We start from the raw sequence: 19040 nt of genomic DNA, 5'->3' as shown, positions 1-19040 counted from the left end.
TTGTCACTTCTCCCCCTTTTCCTTGAAGCAAAACCAGCAGGCACACAGCAGGGTGGCCTCGGCAAATGCTCCAGTGGCAATCTCATGAAGCCTTAAACCATCTGAGCACATGAGGCAGCAAGGCTCCTGTTCTGTCTCAGGTGACCTTTAATGCAAATCCATTCAGTACCCAGGATCTCACAGCTCCCATGTCACGATGGCACTAAGAGGATGAAGCCTGAGAGACACTGAATTCTTTTTGATGCTGCCAAGCCTGTTTGCTTCCTTCCCTGCCCCTCTGTTCTTTGAAAGCACTTGCCATTCTGACACAGTATCTCCATCTGGCAGGGTGAATAAGCACCCAGAGCCATCAAAAAATGAGTCAATGCGACAGATTTAAAGAAGCATTGTGAGATTTCACTTCAAACTATGGGGATTACTTTTAAATAGCTGCCTTTAAGGTATTAAACCCAAGACAACAGCACAAACACAGCTCAGCACTGCAGAGCTCCTATCCCTGCTGTCCTTCTGCCACCAGACAGCAGCTCCTGGTCCCCAGTCACTGCTGCAAACATTGACTTCCACCGTGCAGCTCCTGCTGAGCTGATCACTTGGGGTCAGGACACATCCCTCAATTTCTCTCAATTTTTCAAAGCTTAATGGCTATCCTCTGGGACCACCAACACATCACACTGGCCAAGCAGGTGGAAACAGAGGGAATCATGGGGTTCAGCAGTGCTCCCCAAATGCCCTCACACCAAGAATGCTGCATTGTGGATGGGAGCTTCTGCTCTGCTCCCCAAGAATAGAGATCATGCTGTGGGAAGCTATGTCCCACTTTTGCAATAGAAAAGCCTGAAAAATCCTGCTTTCTATCTGAAAACAGAATGCCTGCCTCTCCTGTTGTGGGGAGGGCAGGCAATCAGGTATCTGCAGTGATTTGTTTAGGTGTGGCACAACAGAAAATGTGGAAATGTAACACATGGTAAGCACTTTATTTTCCCAGCCAGCAGGTCAGTGAGGACTATCCAACCCTGGTGCACCCTGATATCCCCACAACTGAAAGGCTGAGGTTTGTGAAATACTTATGTTATGTATCCCATTAGCATCTCACTTTCCTGGCAGCCTCACAAAGCCCTTCTCCTGGAGGTTTCTCATCTAAATCAAGGTCACTTGCAGTCCCAGTAATTAGTGTCACTACAGCAACACCACTGTGTTATGCAAATAAAGTTAATCTAGATTTCTAGCACTCAGTGCATTAAATGATTGCAAACAGCATCTGATGATGCCTGACAGGCTCTTGTCATTAGGTTTACTCAAAACAGAAAAAAAGAGTCATTCACACCATGTCCTTCAGCATCTCAAGATGCTCCAGTGGCTAATCAGGTACAACCCCAGAGCTCTAAGTTTCTCCAGTGCCAAGTTACATACCTGAATGCATGTCCCAGTGCACTCCTTGCAGAGGCTGCAGGACAAAGCCCATCTGCTTGCTGGGATATGTGAGATCTTCGTAATGGGTTCCATTTTTTCAGGACATCCAATGCTAACCTGGCCACAAGATAGAAGACAAGTTGTAAGTATCGCCTATGGTCCCAAATCTCCTACAAGGGGGTGTCTGTGGCAGTCTGAATGAAGGATGGATTATATTTCTTATTCTTCAGGGTCAGCTGTAATTTGGAAAAAAACCCCAACCCCCAAAACCAGAAACAAATCTGGATGACAAAGAAGGAAAAAATTATGTTGTTTTTCCCTCTGCATGAATTCCTCATGTGAGGTGTATCTCAGATGGGCATATGAAATTAGCTTTACTCTGCTCAAAGGTATGCCCCCCACCTCTGTGGCCTTGCAGCCCAATTCTCTGCCCTCCCTTAACAGGGTGCTCCTTGGCTACTAATTAAACACACGGCACGATAACTGCCCGGCGTTGCGGCTCTGGCACAGCCTGACGAGAGCCAAACTGCATTTGTAAATAACACCCTGGGCCAAGACCTGACACCAGGACTGTGCTCACTGTCAGGAGGAGGTGGACAATGTCTTACTTCAGGTATCCATAAGGCACAGCTAACGTGGACCCATTTCGTGCCGCTCCGGGTGGGCTTCAGCGCTCCGCCCCTCTTGGGGCACAGCAGACACTTGGGCTGGACGCCGAGGGCGCAGGTGCGGCACAGCCAGCTCCCGATGGGGACCTTCAGGATGCCATAGCACGCCTGTGGCGACACGAGGGACAAGGGTTAATCCAGCAGCCCGGGATGAACACCCTCCCAAACCTCCTCGGTCACTCCCACCTTTCTCACTGCCGCTGCCTCCCCATAAACAGCAGACTCCATGCAGCACAGACAGGGAGCTGAAGTTCTTCCTTACTCCTTTCCCTCGTGGTGGATCAGTGTGTCCTGGGTTTTAACTAAAAGCTAAGTATAAAAATGTGCTGTGCATCGTGCCAAGCACCCGCCTGGCTCCGGGCTGGGGGTGGGCAGAGCCCCCTCCACCAGCAGCTCTGCGGTGCAGACATCTGCCCGCTCATGTCCTGCCTGCTCCTGACCCACGGTGACTGGGGAAAGTCAGAAATGATATGCAGAGAAATCTTCTGAGGTCACTGAGGGCTGAAAAACCACAAGCCCATGATTGAGAAAGTTGACCACACTGGTTAGAGACACAGCACAGTCCAAAGGGGAAGCAAAAATAAATATGGAAAGGCAAAAAGGGGAAGCCAATAGTAATGAATGTAAATGAGATGGGAGGAACCAAAAGGGATAATAAAGCTTAAGGATAACACATCTAAAGGGGGCACAGACAAGTCTCCAGCCAAGAGAGTGAGAACTGAAGGACTCAGGCTGCCCATGGAACTCCCTGACCTGCTGGGGTAATGCAGGACACTGAGAGGCCAAAGTGTTCCATAAATATTTCTCTTCTGTACTTGGGGAAGAGCCAAATGATAAGCCATATCACATAATGATAAATACTTCCCACTTTCACCATGATTTATGACTGTATTAAACAGCTACTACTGAAACTAGACAGTTTTTAACTGGCAGGTCCTGATAACTCACACTTAAAGGGTTTTCAGAGGGCAACGCACTGCCTTGGGCACTAACACAGGGCTGTGTCCCTATTTAAAGCGAGGAGATGTAATTAATTCTACATCTGGCTGCTCTGACATCCCTGCAGAAGGCAAGCAGCCAGTGCTGACAAGGACCCCCAGCACTGGTGGCTGCAAATTGAGCCCAGGCATTCATCAACTCCACTTCTTGAAGTTTACCTCCAAAAAGAGCAGCTTTTTCTCCTTCTGTTTCAGGTTATTGTCACTGCAAGTAACAGTGCTGTGGGTGGGGACAGGAACAGAGGGGGCACATGGAGATGTGTGAGCTTGGCAAAAGTACATCATCAGTCTCTACTGGCCCAGAAGACTACAACATGACTTTAGGTCACCCCAAATCACAAACTGGTAGTGGTTTCCAAGTGGAAAAAGACACTTTGTGAACAGATTATTGGGATAACAAGGAAATAAGAGAGGAAATATCATTGCTGTGAGTCTACATGGTTCAAAGAGACTTAACTGTCTCCAAAACTGATAGATAAATCATTTCTGTAACACAGAAATAAAACATGTGATTTATTACCAGGCAGGAATCAGCCTAATATGCACTACCAGCAGAATGAACTGGCAGACTCATCTCAAAATCCAGGGGAAATCAGGAATTATGACCATCTCTAGCAGACTCTTGGACCATGGTTATTTATTTCTAGTGATTTTGGAGTAGCTGAAGGTGCAATTTTTCTCCTGAGAAGCAAATATAGGGCTTCCATCCGAGACAAGGAGCAGCTCTAGAAACAAGGTGCATTATCAGCTAAACACACTCTTCCAAGTCCAGCACCAGGCAGAAGGTGCTCCAGAAATATGAAGCCAGAGGAATGCTGAATAGGAGCAGCACAGCTATTTTTATTGCTGCATCTATTTGGGGTGCAACATCACTGAGAACGAGATGCCAAAAAACCAGGGAGGATGCCAACCATAGACAAGCTTGCTGTGATCCATGGAACAGAGGGTGGGTTCAGCCATGTGCCCACAGCAGGAAAGGGAATTCAGTGATGACAGGCCCATGGCATGGTGGCTGGAAACTGAAGGTGGATCATTCCCATGCTAAACAGAAGAGTGATGTTGTCACTGTGAGAGCAATGAACTGTGATTTAACAGCGAGGGGCATGGTTCCACCTCACTGACAATTTTTAAAAGGACAACTGCACGTGCTTTCTAAAAGCTTCACTTCATAGGAGTTAATTAATAGCAAGCCTCATGGCTTGTTATGCAGATGAAGTGAGTACCATGATATCACCTGGCACCATAACCCACCACCTGTGTCTTGAGCCCCTTCCCAAAGGGATGCAGGAGGACAAGGCATGGCTCTGGTGAAGCCCTTGGCACCAGCACCCATATGCCTGCAGGAAAGTGTTATTCCCAGCAGGTTTTGGACGTGGTGCTGCAAAGGCATGATGCAGGTTAGATAACTGTGATGCCATGTAACACCCTGCACTGTGGCTCTGGACTTCATGGTTTAGGGTGTAAATTGGGGCAGAGATTAAATAATGGGCAGCTTATGGGCTGGCACAGGGCTTAGGGTTGGACTTTGCTTCCTGAAACAACTGAAAATCCCTCTTTTCTTTCAACAGCCTTGAAATCCAAGCTGCTGTGTCCCCTTCTGCAACACTGGGGCTGCTGCTTAAAGTGGAGCCCACATGGTGCCACGGCTCCTCCTGAGTCCCTGCTGTGGCTCATGCCAGCTCACAGCCTGACATTGCCACTTGGGCTTGTTAAAAAAGAACCCAAGACAAAAAAATACCTTGAACCCAACCCTGAATCATTCTGGTATTTTGTGGAATCTGATTCACTGATGGAAACCATTCAAAACACCCACTACCCGCAACTATAGATATCTCCAGTGCCCTCCCACCTCCAGGAAGCACTGATGGAAAAGCTGCCCAAAAGATGAGCAAATGGCTCTCTTGAGAACTAAAAAAACCCAAAACCATTCACAGAGAGGGTGAAGCCCAGGTGCTGCTGCTGCCATCCCAGTACCACACAGCGTTTACCCTGGAAGCACAACCAGTAGAACCTCCCTGGGTCCATGAGGGACTCAGGAGACCCTCACCGGACTGCCTTCCCCTTGTCAAGGTTTCCCCAAAAGCAGGAGGCCCACAGACTCCCCCCAGAAAGAGCTTGAAGAATTAGCATTCAATTCTAAAAATAAAATTATTTTCCTCCAGGCAGCAAAACAAAATGCAATCCCACGCTCACACAGTGGGGAAGCTGGGACAGAAACCCTGCGATGTGAGACTGCACTGGTGGAGCTGTAAGGTCCAACCATTCCCCAGACAAAGCAGAGGAGGAGGAGGAAGCTGGAGGGTCTATGCAAGCCCACCCCTCTGGTGAGCACAGGACTGCAGACCCACATCCCACCCAGCCACCTGACAAGTCTTGCACACAGTCAAGTATCACCTGAAAGTGCTGAAGATCCCACTGGGGTTTAATAAATGGGGTAAAGAAGAATAAGCAGAAAGGATGAGGAGACATAAAATATTACAGAGACCAGAGAATAAGGAGGAAGGGGCACTTCAACCTCTGGTTGTGTGTTTCTGTGGGCACTAATAAATGGCTGGGGCTAAGAAAGTAAGAAAAACAAGTTTGCTGTCAGCCAGCTGTTCAAGAGTCCACTGCTATCCCCACTCCTGTGGAGCTGCACTAGGGATCCATGGGGAAAGCTGAACAGGTGCCTACAGCAGCCCAGGGGAAGGGATGGGAGGACGCAGAGCAGGAGGGCACCAGGGAGTGCTGAGCAGAGCCCCGCGCTGCCAGCCCGCGCCGGGCTCACCTGGTGCACGCAGACGTTGCACTTGTCACAAAAAACCATCTCGTTGCCATCCTCCCCCTCGGGCGAGCGGCACACGTCACACACCACGTCCTCGTCGTACTCGATGCCCAAGCCCTCCTCGGTCTCGATGGCGATGTTCATGTTCTCGTAGCACATGGTCTCCAGCTCCTCCAGCACTCGCTCCAGGGTGATCTCGTCCAGCTCAGGCTTTTCTGCAAGGCACAAGGAGAAGCGTGAGGGCAGAGCCACCGACGCAGCTCCCACCCGCCCTGGGGAGCGTTTTGCCAGGGGCTGAGCATTTCGTGGCAACTCAAGAACGTGGCAAATCCACAGCGACGGCAAACGCGGCAATTCGGAAAAGGGCTGCTCCTAACTGGGGATGCAGTTTGTATTTCATAGACAGTAACAAAATATTGCTGCTGGCTGAGAGGAAGGAAACCCATTCAGCTGAAGCAATGCGGATAATTGGGGCTGACAGTTTAAATGTTCAAGGAGACAAGTTTGCAAAGATGCTTTCTGCAGCGAGGGCTCAGACAAGCTTTGGCAACACAAAGTCAGTGCTTTAATTGTTGAGACTGAAAATTGACCATTTTAAGGCCAATTAAACGGAAAAGTAAAGCTGAAGCCAAAGGCAGAAACTGAGGATAAATGAGGGGTTTTTTTTGTATTTGGGTTCAGTGAAATCAGGAGGTCAGACCCAAGTGGGTCTTTTATTCCCCCCACACCAGGATCTTTAATGGAGAGAGATGGCAGAGATGCTTTACCAGAGCTTTCTCCACAGAGACAACCAGGAATATAAGGTCAATAACCAGCAGAGGTTTTTTAGAGCAACAGCCTCTAGGAGTGAGATACCCAGCTGCCTTTAGACAGGGCATGCTGCTACCAGGAGCTCAGCAGCCCCAAAATGGTGCAACACAGAAGACTTCTCCCAGAAGTGCTGCATCCCACCTGCACACAAAGATCCTGGTGCCACAAATGAAATGTGAGGTCACTCCAGGCAAGGAAGAAAATCTGTCAGGAGCAGGAGTGAGGTTTTCTGTAAAGCCCCCATCACACCCTGACTCCCAATAAGCTCTATGTCATCAGAGGAGAAGGGACAGGGACAACAAAAGTACCAGCAGGATGCAATACAAAACGATTAAGACTTTGTAGTTCATTAGTGTGAAATATCCACCACTGGCCAGACAGTGGAGGAGCCTGGCCCAAACCGCTGTCCACCCTTCTTACTCCAAAGTAATGGAAGAAAATACCTCATTTATAAAAAGAGATGGAGAAAAAGGGCTTGAGGAAGAACCCATAAGAACCAGTTACTAATTAAATGTTCAGTGAAAGATCTGGCATCCTGGTCATCTCTCAAGCCACAGTGTGATGTCCCTGTTCTGGGCTGAACTCTGGGCTGCTCTAAAGCCCCAAGGGATGGAGTTGCAGGGAGTCCCAACACCTCTGGCTGGATGGAGCTGGCAGAGGCTGCATCTTTCCCCCCCATAGCCACTGATCAACTGAAAAAACTCTGTCAAAGGGGAAAGCATCATGTAGGCGAGCTCGGCAAGCAAACACACCATTGTCTGCCTTTTTAAGCTCTTCCCCAATGTTTCACTGGCACGGTTTCCCTTGGCTTGACAAGTCCCTGCAAACATCCAGCCTGGCATTTTACACGTCTATGTCGAGTCTGAGATACCATCTAAGACAGACAACACTGTTCCCTATCACAGCCCTTTCAAGAGCTCGGGCTGCTGTGCTGCAACACGCCAAGGAACCTGCCGGTACCTGTTTGATCCTGCAGCAGCCCCGCCATGGGCGTGGGATCGCAGCCCCAGGCTGGCACGGGCTGCCTGCAGCCTCTGCAGCTCAGCAGTGTGAAGCATCCTGCACTAGCACAGCCCTGAGCACCAGGGCTGGGATGGAGCCACCCCCTTGCTCTTGGCATAGTAATGGTTGGGTGTCATGGCAATGGTTTAGCTTGGAAGGGACTTTAAAGATCTTCTTGTTCCAGCCTCCCCTCCATGGGCAGGGACAACTTCCACTAGACCAGGTTGCTCCAAGCCCTGTCCAAGTGTTCCCTTGAACACTTCCAGCCACAGCTTCTCTGGGTAACTTCCCCACCCTCACAGGGAAAAATTTATTTCCAGTATCTAATCTAAATCGATCCTCTTTCAAATCAAAGCCATCCTCCCTTGTCCTACCATTGCCTGTGTGTTACAGAGAAAGTCAGAGCATTATTTCTGCCTCAATGGAGTCCTTTTACAAACACACCACCCGAGGTGCACTTGCTCAACATGATTTTATGTGAGTATTAAACTAGTCCAGCAAGAATATCCTCCTCTTGGTCAGGGTTTCAACTCCTCGTCTGTGAGTATGAGCCTGGGCATCAGAGTGCCAGTCTGGAGTTACTCCATTCCTCCCAACATTTCAGGCTCTGCTCTTCTGGAAAGCAAAACGATCAAGGTGTTCCCAGTGCTTTTCCCCACACAATTTCCAGAGCTGCCCTGTGCTCATGGGAGAGGGCAGGCAGAGAGCTGGCAGCTGCAGGCAGCAAGAGGAAGGAAAGGGAGGGGGTTTCCCACAGGAATCATGAACTCAACCTTGCCCAGGGTCAGGATCATGCTGGCATTTCCACCATTCCACTTCACCTCGAGTGGAAAGAAGCATCACCGCTCCCACATCCTGAATTTTCCACCATCACCCGCTTAACCCTGGGAAGAAAGTTCATGCTGATCCCACAACTCCTGCGCCAGAGAAGGCTGGAGGCAGAGGGAGAGCAGCACTTTGGTGGGGTTCCCTCACCAGGCTGTGTGGCATGCAGCTGCTCCAGCAGCACACGGGGAGTGTGGATCCATCCCCCTGCACACACACGCTCTCACACTCCACTGAGGTGTAATTACATCAGGAATGCTCTTGCCAAGCGGCATCCCAAACACCTCGGAGCTGATTGAATTGACAATTGCACTTGATGGGGATGAAGCGATTAATCGTTTATGAAACACTAAACAATGGGGCCTGGGGTGAAGTGCTTTTTCCATTTGTGCTCCACTTATCTCCTTCTGCATCACATGAAGTTTGTGCTACTAAACTCCATTCATAAAATTGTCATCTTTTTGGCCGCAAAAACTCTCTCTTTATTGATTGTGGCCAGCTAAACAGCAAACAAAAAAATTCTCCACCAAAATGCTCCCTGTGTACATGCACAAGTGACACTATTGTTGTCCCCAGAGAAGGAAAGCAAAGACACAGGCAACTGATCTTGGCCACAATTAACAAATCCAGCGATGTCCACATGTGGGACCATCCCCAGGTCAGCAGACTCTACCTGCTGACCAAGAGAACAGTATTTTCACCTGGTTAAGGTGTGCCAAGGCATTGGACAAGAAAACAAAGCTTTTCTGAGCCCCCACAGAAGACAGCAGTGATAACTATACATTTCTTCAGAGTTTCTGTCTGGAGAGACACAGGCAGAGGTGAGACTTCAATCCCATGCCAATATATTCCCTGACTATTTAGTTCAAAACACCAACACAGGAGGAATATGTCCCATCACCCCTTCCAGGAGGCCACCCACACCCTTTCCCCATTAACACTGAGTTCATTAACGATGATGGGTTTTGATGTGGCTACCCAGCCTCCCTGGAACACCCCAGTATTGCCCCACAGTGGGAAGGGCTGTAATCCAGGGAATGCAGCCTCCCACGGCCTCTCAGATGAGAAAATCTGTCCCCTCTTTGCACAGGGCAGGATGCTGCAGGGTAGCACCTTCCCAGCTAAAGGAAGCACCAGAAAATGGGGCTTGCTTCAGAAATAGAGAAGAGGTGACAGATAATGATGCACTACAGGAGGTCTCTAAATCTGATTCATGAAAAGAAAACATGAAGGAACTTTGCTTCAAGCAAAAAAGTCTTCCCTGTGTGTCTGTGTCAGGGTCTGCCATGGTCCCTGCAGCTCCACAGCATCCCAGGGGCTCCCAAGGGGCCTGGCCCAACTCCACACAACTCAGCCCTTACAGCTGCCCATACAGCACCAGAGTTTCAGCACTCCATCCCAAAGGAACTGGGATTACTGGGCTGGCACTGCAGCCACAGCGCCGCGCCAGGGAGAAGTACCAGGCACATTCCTTCACACAACGCCGCCCTCCGCTGTAATTATTCCTGTAATATTGTAATTTATGTGGCATGAAGGAGCAATATTCTTCTGCTAAATGAATTCTCAGCTACTCCTTGTCGTGGTGTGAGCCAACTCACTGTGAGGGGAGGAAAAAAATAGCTGGAGAGCCACCTTTCACAAAATAGAGCCCTATTTCTGACTGAACTGTGCTCCACTAATATCAATTTACTGAAACAATAAATGCGTTCCCCCTGTGGAGAATACCTGGAGATAGAAACTGCTCATGAACAAACAGCTATCAGGACTGCAGGCTGTGCCTTTCGCTGATTCACAGACTATAAACCTGGGAGTCTACTTTTCAGGAAAGATATATATAAAAAAACAAGCAAAATTGCTGCTTTTTAAAATGATAATAAACAAAAAAAAAAAGGGAAAGCAATTGTGAGATGATGTAGGCTTGTCTCGGACTATCTTTGAAAACCTGAGGTGAAAGAATGACAGGTCCCTGATGGGATGGGGTGTTCACACATGGTACAGGGACCACACACTCCAGAAATCTCCTTCCAGCTCACTGGCCTCCAGCTCGCTCCAGGCAAGCCACTTCAGACCTGCCTGCTTTGGCACTCATGGGGACACCAGCCACCCTGCCCTGGGCTGAGTGCCCCCCAGGCATCCTGCAGGGACATCAGGGCATGACAGCCAACCACCTGAACACCACACCAGACCACCTGAGACGCCCAAGCCACCTCCACCCCACCACCTGCAGACACACAACCCTTGGACGATGCAGCAGTTGTACATTAATCTTTTATCAGTGTTATTTATAAATAGACCCTACATGTAAAGTGTGACCAACACACAGTGAACTGAGCATCCACAGTGAAACCTCCAGACATTTTGTTACAAACACAGCCTGCTAATGCACTTAAAAGATTTACAGGAACCAATTATCACCCTTTCTGCCACCCACCGACATCAATTATTGCTCAAATTTAAGATGATGACAAAATGTTTCAGAAGCCACTTTAGAAGCTGCTGTCTCTCTGCAGCGATGCTTGGCTCTGACAGGGCTGTCCTAGAGCACTCCTGATGAAAGCCTCCTCACCCCATCAGCAGCAAAACTGGAGTATTGCTGGAAACTACTGCAATTACTGCCAGGAATTTATGGAAACAGCAAAACAGCGACTTGACGTAAAAACCGATTGTGCTGAAAATGTGGAGGGAAAATGTGTTAAGAGTCTCCCACTGGTCTCCAACCCTGATAATCTATACGTTAATACATCACATACAAACAATTAATACATTCATTTGCACATGGTATTGATTATCTGAATCTCTAAGGAGATAAATAAACTCAGATCCAGAGGCTTGTGGTGTTATACAGAGGGGAATAGCTTCAAACTGACAGAAGGCAGGCTGAGATGAGTATTAGGAAGCAATTCTCCCCTGTGAGGGTGCTGAGGCCCTGGCACAGGTTGCCCAGAGAAGCTGTGGCTGCCTCATCCCTGGAAGTGTTCAAGGGCTTGAGGCAAGCAGGGCTAGTGGAGGTTGTCCCTGCCTATGGCAGGGGGCTTGGAATGGGATGAGCTTTAAGGTCCTTTCCAAACCAAGCCATTCTACTATTCTATCCTGGGGTGTCCTGCACAGTGGGACACGGGCACATGGTAATGGGCAGCAGCTGCTTGGAAACAGGCTCTGTCTGGGGAGTGCCAACTTGCTGCCTCAGGGTGAAAAAGGGGCTCCCAGAATCCCAAAAGGATGCAGTGGGATGGGAGCAGCCTCCAAGTGTGACACCCAAGACTGCCAGGGTGGGAAGCAGCCACTCTGTGAGGAGCAGGACTGACAGCAGCCTCTGCTCCACTGAGCACATCTTGCCCAGGGTACTGCACTGACTCCAGCTTATTTCACATCTACTTGACCAATCTCACCTCTGCCGAGGGAGGTATCAGCTCATTAGTACACAGACATATCTCAAGTATGCAGCGATGAATTCCCCCCGGAGCTTCAAAAGCAATCCATGTGACCTTTGCATGTTCCTGCCATAAAATACCAGGAACACCTCCAGCTCCCAAGATAGAAGCTGTGGTGGGCATATGTGAGCAGAATACACCATATGGATTAAGTCAAGGGAATACTTAGAAACTTCGACTCTGCCTTCAGCAAAATTGATTCCGACAACAATTTTAGCAATTTCTTGAGGATTTTCCGTGTGTTTATGAAGTGCCGATCACTGCAAAAGGATCTTTCAGCCTTGGTCTTTGAAGTCTCTCTAGCTCCACTCTTACAATAGCTTTGGATTTAGTGGAGATCAAAAAACACAGCATAAAATGTTAATGTAAAAATGAAGACTTATGGCATGGCTCCTGTCTAAAAGGACAGGCCTGTGCTGCCTGGAATGGCGTGGACATTAATCTGGCTCCAGGCTCCATTCAGTCTTCTTCAGATCCACATTTTTTACAATCTCATATTGCAGCAGCAACAAATAAAACACTTAGGCATGCCTAAACACTGACTTCATCTCCAGCACACAAAGGTTCTTTAAACAGCACATTTCCATCAAGTACAGCAACAGCTACTGAGGCATCTTACTAGGGGGCTTAAAACTATTTAAAGCTCTTTTATGTTTAAAACTTTTGCTTTTCAAGTAAAACCTTTGCTTTCTGGAGCAATTCCACTTAATTGGGAGAAGAGTCAGCAGGCAGAATGCAGAGAGCTGGAGCTATCTGGAGGTTTATCTGATCTTGGTGATAAAATTCTATCCCTGGGGTGACCTAAAAAGGACTGGAAAAGGCATGTGCTGTGTGCTACGTAGACCCACGAAAGGCGAGCTGGATGATCTCATAGGTGTTTTCCAGCTCTCCTCCCCACACATCCTCAGGAGCCAGTCAGAGATCTGGATCCTTCTTTGCCATTAAATATTTTGGGAATGACATACTGTGCCTCGGGACAGCCCAGTGACAACAGTTCAGCCAAACACCCATGAGGAATTTAAACTTCTGCCTACCTCCTAAATTAATGCTGGGAGGTAACTCCTGACTCCTCTGAATAGGAGGAGAGGCTGCCATTCTCTAGTTAAGTCATGTTAATGATCTTGGAGATTAGCAAAGCAGGTTTGGAAATCTCAGGGAGTCATTAATGGTGTCATTAATGTCAAGGGCTTCCGGGAGAAAGCGCTATTTATGGACTGCCTTTGGACCAACCCAGCAGGGCAATCCTCTGCCCTGGGTGGGGAAGGGCACCCAAATCCCACCCTGGCTTTTCCCACCTGGGAAGCAGAGGGAGTAAAGCCCCTGCTCGGTCCCAGCCTAGGAGCTGAGCAGCAGTGGATTTGCTACAACAGCTTTCCTCTACCAGCACCAAACCCCATCACTTCCACGGGCAGGGAGGATGCATCCCTCAAAGAAGCCTCCAGCCTCCACAGCAGGCACGGCTGCCATGGTGATGTGACCGTGGCCCTGCAGCCAGGAGCACCAGCTCCCATCCTGCTGCCCACCTGCCAAACCCCCAGCTCCCCACAGCATCAGGGATGGGGCATTATCAAAGCCACATCTTTTGCTTTCCAGCTCACTGGAAAAAATGTACTAGCCCTTGCACTGCTAGAGAAGTTGGGAGCCTAGGGAAGGGGGAAAGATACCAGAATCTATTGGGCTGAAGCTGTATCCGCAGTGGATTTCACATGCCAAACACTGGTTTTCAAAGCTACTCTCTCCCCAGCATATTTAAGGCTCAGTCAGTAATGACAGTGCTCCCTCAGTGACAGGAATGGGCTGGAGAAGCAGGTGATGGGCAGTGATGTTCTCTGCACTGCCACTGCTGAGATCACCTTGGTCCTTATCACCATCTGGAGTTGATGACGGCAGGAAGGCTCAACAGCTCCCTCAGATTCTGTGGTTTCATCCAGCCTGGCCCTGGACAAACATCTCCTAAGGACACTCCTTGGAAAAGATGACTGGCTGATAAATGATGAGATGGAGGGAAAAAAATGCAGCTTGCTCAGAATGGCTGAGGGTCAGAAGCAAAGCACTGCCTGTGCCCTGACCTGGGACTCCCTGGGATGCTGAGGTGCCAGCCCACACACATGCCTGCACGGAGCAGGGGTATGGCTGGCATGGAACTCAAGCTCCCCTCCTAAACTCAACTCATTCCCAAGGCAGTGCTGCTGGAGCAGCCAGCACTCTACCCCAGCACCCGAGGGTTTGGCACATGCCAGCCCAAAGGTGACATAGGGACAGCCAGCAGCCAGTCTGGTCTGGGGCAGGGACCTTTCAATGATCACAACCTTCCATCACCCCAGGAGCTCCACATCTGGACACTGCATTTGAAACCTAATACTTTGAAGAAATTATAAAGCAAGGAAAATTTAATCCAACTGAGCTGGAGAAGCCAAATCTCTGCCCATTTCATTTCTAGAGACTTATGAAATACACACAAGAGGAAGTGTAAATAGACACAACACCTCTCTGGAGCCCAGAGACACTTCTGATGGCCATGCAGCTGTGCAGACGGCAAGGGAAATGTAGCAGGGGATACAGTGAAGGCACAGCAAGGTCAGAATGATGCCCAGTGTGGTTGAAGGTGGTTTCTTGATGCAACAACAGCAGCTGTGCAGGGTTAGGAAGGGTGGATCCTCTGCAAGTCCTGAGCAAGACTGAGGCACTTGCCTTTATCCAGCAGCACCCTCTGCTCTGCCCAAGGACTTCAGTGTAGCTGCCAGTGCCTCAAAACCTGTGTGTGCTAATGACAGAGCTGAGGCTAATACAGAACCATCTAATGAGGGCAGAAGTGACTTCTGATTTCTCTGTGATGCTACAGGCTCCACAATGTTGAGATTCTGGGAAACCCAATATACAGGATACCTATACCAGATAATCAGAGAAACTGTGAAAGCAGCTTCTACAACTTTCTCAAGGTCATGGTAACAAAATTTCATTGTAAATCATAAGCACACCAGAAGGACAGATCTTCCAAAAACAAGATCCATCAATGTCATGGCCAACTTCTGAGCTCGCTCGTGCTCCATGCAAGCTCACTGAACTGCATCTTCCTGACCTCATCCTGAATCCTGCTGCAGCCCTCAACCAGCTGCCTGTGAGAGCCAGCACAACCCTCCTGCTCCACAGTGCACTATCCCATCTGCTCGAGCACCTGGTCAGCCCTCACTGACCTCACAAGGTGAATGCTTTATTGAGGTATTACTCTTACCTGCAGAGCAGCAGCCACACCACAGCAACCTTTCCTAACAAGGACTGGAAAATCCCTCCACAGTCTGGCAGGACTACACACACCCGTGGGTCTGTGCCAACAAATCTGCCCAGCAGACCATGCTAAGCACTAGTGCCAATGGTCAAATTCCAAGCTCAGGTACTTGCACTCAACCAAAATCCCCTAAAGGATTTGAAGAATGTGCAGTGATATAACAGCAGTGATGCAGGCAATGTTATGCTGTGGTATCTAGAGATGCCTGGAACAGGAAACAATCAGGACCAGCATTTCTGACATTTCTTCTTCAAGGCCTTTAGTTCCACATGCTTACTCAAAAAGCCTGATTACCCACTGTGGGACACCCAGGCTATAAAGGGAAAATAAAACAGCAATACCCACCCATCTCCTTGAGCTCCATGTTAACAAGTTCCAACCAGCAGGCATCGAGCTCGTCCAGGTCATAGCGGCTCATTCCTTGCAAGTAAGTCCTTGTAGCTTCTGAAATCTCAGAGACAGGCAGGCTGCTCGGTGAGACCTGTGAAAGAGAGCTCTCCAGCTGGGGGATGATCCTGGAAGAAAAGAAGGGGAGGTTCAGAAAGAGCTACAACTCAGAAAAATATTCTGTTTCTTGCCATGGAGGGTGAGACCACACTGGACACCTGACTGTGAAGGAAAACAAACCACTGCACCTGAAGTCAGTCCATGGGCCAGCACTGACAGACAGCCTCAGCAGAACTCCTATAACAAGAGTGTTCCCATTCACCCTCAGAAATTAACTCTTTACATGAGAAAAATGGGGAGCAATGGAGATTATGATCTAAGTACTGACAGCAAGCCCCCAGCCACTAACTGCTCCATGAGCACCTCCAGTGTGCCTTACACTGCAGTGCCACATCCACGCCGTGCTGGGCACATTTCAGCACACTTGGCACTGGGGAAGATCTCATGGTGGCCTGTGAGATTTGTTCTGAGTGCTCTCTAATCACAACCACAGAGATGGAGAGAGGAGCTGCCTCATCTGCTGCAAACTCCCTGCACAGAGAGCAACCAGGCTCTGGCTGTCAGCTCTTCTGCCTTTCCTTGGCAACTCTGCAGCAATATGCATGATACTTGCCATGCACATGTCAACAGTGTCACGCCTAATGACATGCAAGCAGAGGACAAGCTGGAAATGAGAAGCAGCCTGTGGTGCCAGCTGACAGATCTCAGTGAAGTTGGGAGCTGGAGCTTGCTGCAGTATTTGCACAGCTCAAACTTCCTCCCCTGAAATCCACCTCCTGGCACAGATACCAAGCCAGAAAGATGCTGCAAAGAAACAGCAACCAAACATACCTCACTGCAGCACATCAGCCTCTTCCAAACAGCTTCTCCCCATGAAAAGCTGGAGGACCCAGTCCTGCTCTTGCACCAGTGCCAGCTGGGAAGGCTTTTATTTGCCTTCTGTCCTGCTATGTAAGCTAATGTCAGAGCACTGAGTGCCTTGTGCTCTGTGATGTGTCTGGGGCAAAGCCATGGTGTCCATCACAGAACCAGATGAATTGTGGTACCCAATGCTCCCAGGTCTGCATGTGCCAAGGAGAGACACTTGAGCCCAGCTGTCCTTGGGAATGAGACCCTACCTCCTGCCCTGCCCATGGTCAGGAAGGAAATCTGTAGCAGGGCAGGAAAATGAACCTGGAGTTCCTACAGACCCAGACATGCAATTTAATTGCTGTCCTCTGTGGTCACAAACACTGGAGGTACTTCCAGAGCTACCAGCAGGAGAAGCAACAACTAATGGCTCAGAGAGGGAAACATCAAGAAGTGGGTTCTTATTATCTCTTTTGCTTCACTTTCCCCACCAGTAAATTAAAAATAAAGATGTGACACAATGTCCTGGGTTATCTCCAAATTTATGTTAAAGAACCAAAAGGTTCCCACATTTTAAAACAATCTAGGATAGGACTTGGGGATTCACTGATGCAGAGAGCAGTCATTAACCTGGAACTAGGCATGCTCCAGCCACAGCTTCAGGATTGGCATCTAAGGAGCTCCCAAACCCCTAAAACCACAGAATCACAGAATAGATGGGTTTGGAGGGAACCTCAAAGATCACCCATTTCCAACACCCCCTGCCATGGGCAGGGACAATTTCCCCTATCCCAGGTTGCTCCAAGCCCCATACAGCCTGGGCTTGGGCACTTCCAGGGATGGAGCAGCCAACAACTTCTCTGGGCAACCTGTGCCAAGGCCTCACCACTCTCACCGGAAAGAATTCCTTCCTAGTATATAATCTAAAATCTGCCCTCTGTCAGTTCAAAGCTACTCCACCCTGTCCAGTCACTACACACCCATCTCAAAAGTCCCCGTCCAGACTTTCTTGTAGCCCCTTTAGCCACTGAAAGATTCTATTAACAAAAAAATAAAGTGGGGGCTGCTGGTGCAACGTGCATTGGTTCATGTCAGACTGAACCTCTCCTTCCCACGAGCCCAAGTCTGGGTCATCCCTCACAGAAACACAGCCTGGGTGTGGGAGCAGCCAGGCTGGGCACAGCCTTGTTAGAGGAGAGAAAAAAACAGTCCTCCACCTGCAAGGGATGCTTCGGTTGGGAAGAGCTGCCTGAGCAGGCACGAGGTCAGGGCCATAAGCCCTCATTAAGTCAAGTTACAAAAGCTGCTCACCCAAAAGCCCCTGCAACAGGTGATGCTCTGACACCGAGCCAGCCACAGATGCTCAGGATGGCAGGAGGAAAAGAGCTGCTATTTTTACCCTGGCGTAAAATTGCAAAGATTAATGCTCTGTGTACATATCAAAGGAGCATCCTGAACAGGTCATTTACTGTATTGACAGCACTGAAATGCACTCGGCGTGATAAGGATGCTGACGTGGCTGGAGTTATCTCACACAGTGCACGGGATACTGCCCGTGTGTGGGACACAGCTCCTGCCTGAGCCTGGGCACGTCCCCTCCCACCTGGGCACACAGCCTCCTCTTCCTTTCTGCAGATATCTTATGGAAAACTTTTGCTGAACCTGATGCTCAGAGACAGGAGGCAAGTGACTCTCCCCTCGAGTCCGTACCAGCCTCCCAGCCCCCCCAGACCTGGATTCATGCTTACACTCTCAGGTCCTGGCTTTGCACAGTCCCTGGTGATGCAGAGGCCACAGGGAGCTCAGAGGCTCACTGATGGTAACAGCTCCACAGTGATCAACATCCAGCTTTTTCTAACACTGTAATTAAATGCAGTTTGATTTGGTTTAATGGGAACTGGCACTCAGAGAGTGACATTCTGCCTCTCACCACGTCACTGATGATGAAGATCAAGGTAATGAAGATACAAACATCTAACAAGCTCACCAGCACTCTGTTAAAAGGTCTGAGACATGCCAATGGAGTGATGGCAGGTGCCTCTCCCCATCTGGGAACACAGGGATCAGAGAGGGATGATAGGTGCTGCAGCACTCAGCAGACACTTTCCTACAAGGAATAAGTATTAATATAAAAAGTTCTTAAGAGGATCACTAAACTTTACTTTTGAAATTTCCTCCCCACAACCTCATGCTGATCTGGCAGCATGGGCTGGGATCCCCTGGAGTTAACTCAGGCATGGGGATGTTGGGACATATTCGTGCCATTTTCTCAGCATTTCAAATATTAGCAAACAGAGATGGTCAGAAATGAAGAAACTGAAATAGCTCATAAATTATTTTTTATACGGTGAGAAACTTGTATAACCCTATGAAGACCTGCTGGAAGTCTGGTCCAGATCAATTCTGTAACTCATCTCCAGCACTCAGTTAAAAACAAGGGTTTTATGGCTTGCAAACAATTCGGCAAACCCTAAGGGGAGCCTGTGCCTGTTCCCATGAACATTCCTCCCACCCTGAGGGGAGCTGAAGGCTGCCAGATGCTGAGGCTCA

At 49.0% G+C, this 19040-nt stretch overlaps 1 protein-coding gene across 7 annotated transcripts in view; it reads right to left on the bottom strand.

Annotated features, from left to right (window-relative positions):
• Positions 1-19040, bottom strand: part of JADE2 (jade family PHD finger 2) — a 72296-nt gene that overhangs the window by 19831 nt on the left and 33425 nt on the right. For all 7 annotated transcript variants that reach the window (XM_085591258.1, XM_021549502.4, XM_085591259.1 and 4 more), the window contains 4 exons: positions 15540-15709; positions 5844-6055; positions 2019-2186; positions 1411-1527 (listed from right to left, as the gene is read on the bottom strand). In XM_085591258.1, coding sequence (XP_085447384.1) covers positions 1411-1527; positions 2019-2186; positions 5844-6055; positions 15540-15709 — 667 coding nt within the window. The remainder of the gene's footprint in view (positions 1-1410; positions 1528-2018; positions 2187-5843; positions 6056-15539; positions 15710-19040) is intronic.

The sequence above is a fragment of the Lonchura striata genome, chromosome 13, assembly GCF_050655825.1.
Source record: "Lonchura striata isolate lonStrDom1 chromosome 13, ASM5065582v1, whole genome shotgun sequence".
Lineage (NCBI taxonomy): Eukaryota > Metazoa > Chordata > Aves > Passeriformes > Estrildidae > Lonchura > Lonchura striata.
The sequence above is the reverse complement of the archived record's forward strand: the minus strand, read 5'-3'. Positions and strand labels throughout refer to the sequence as shown.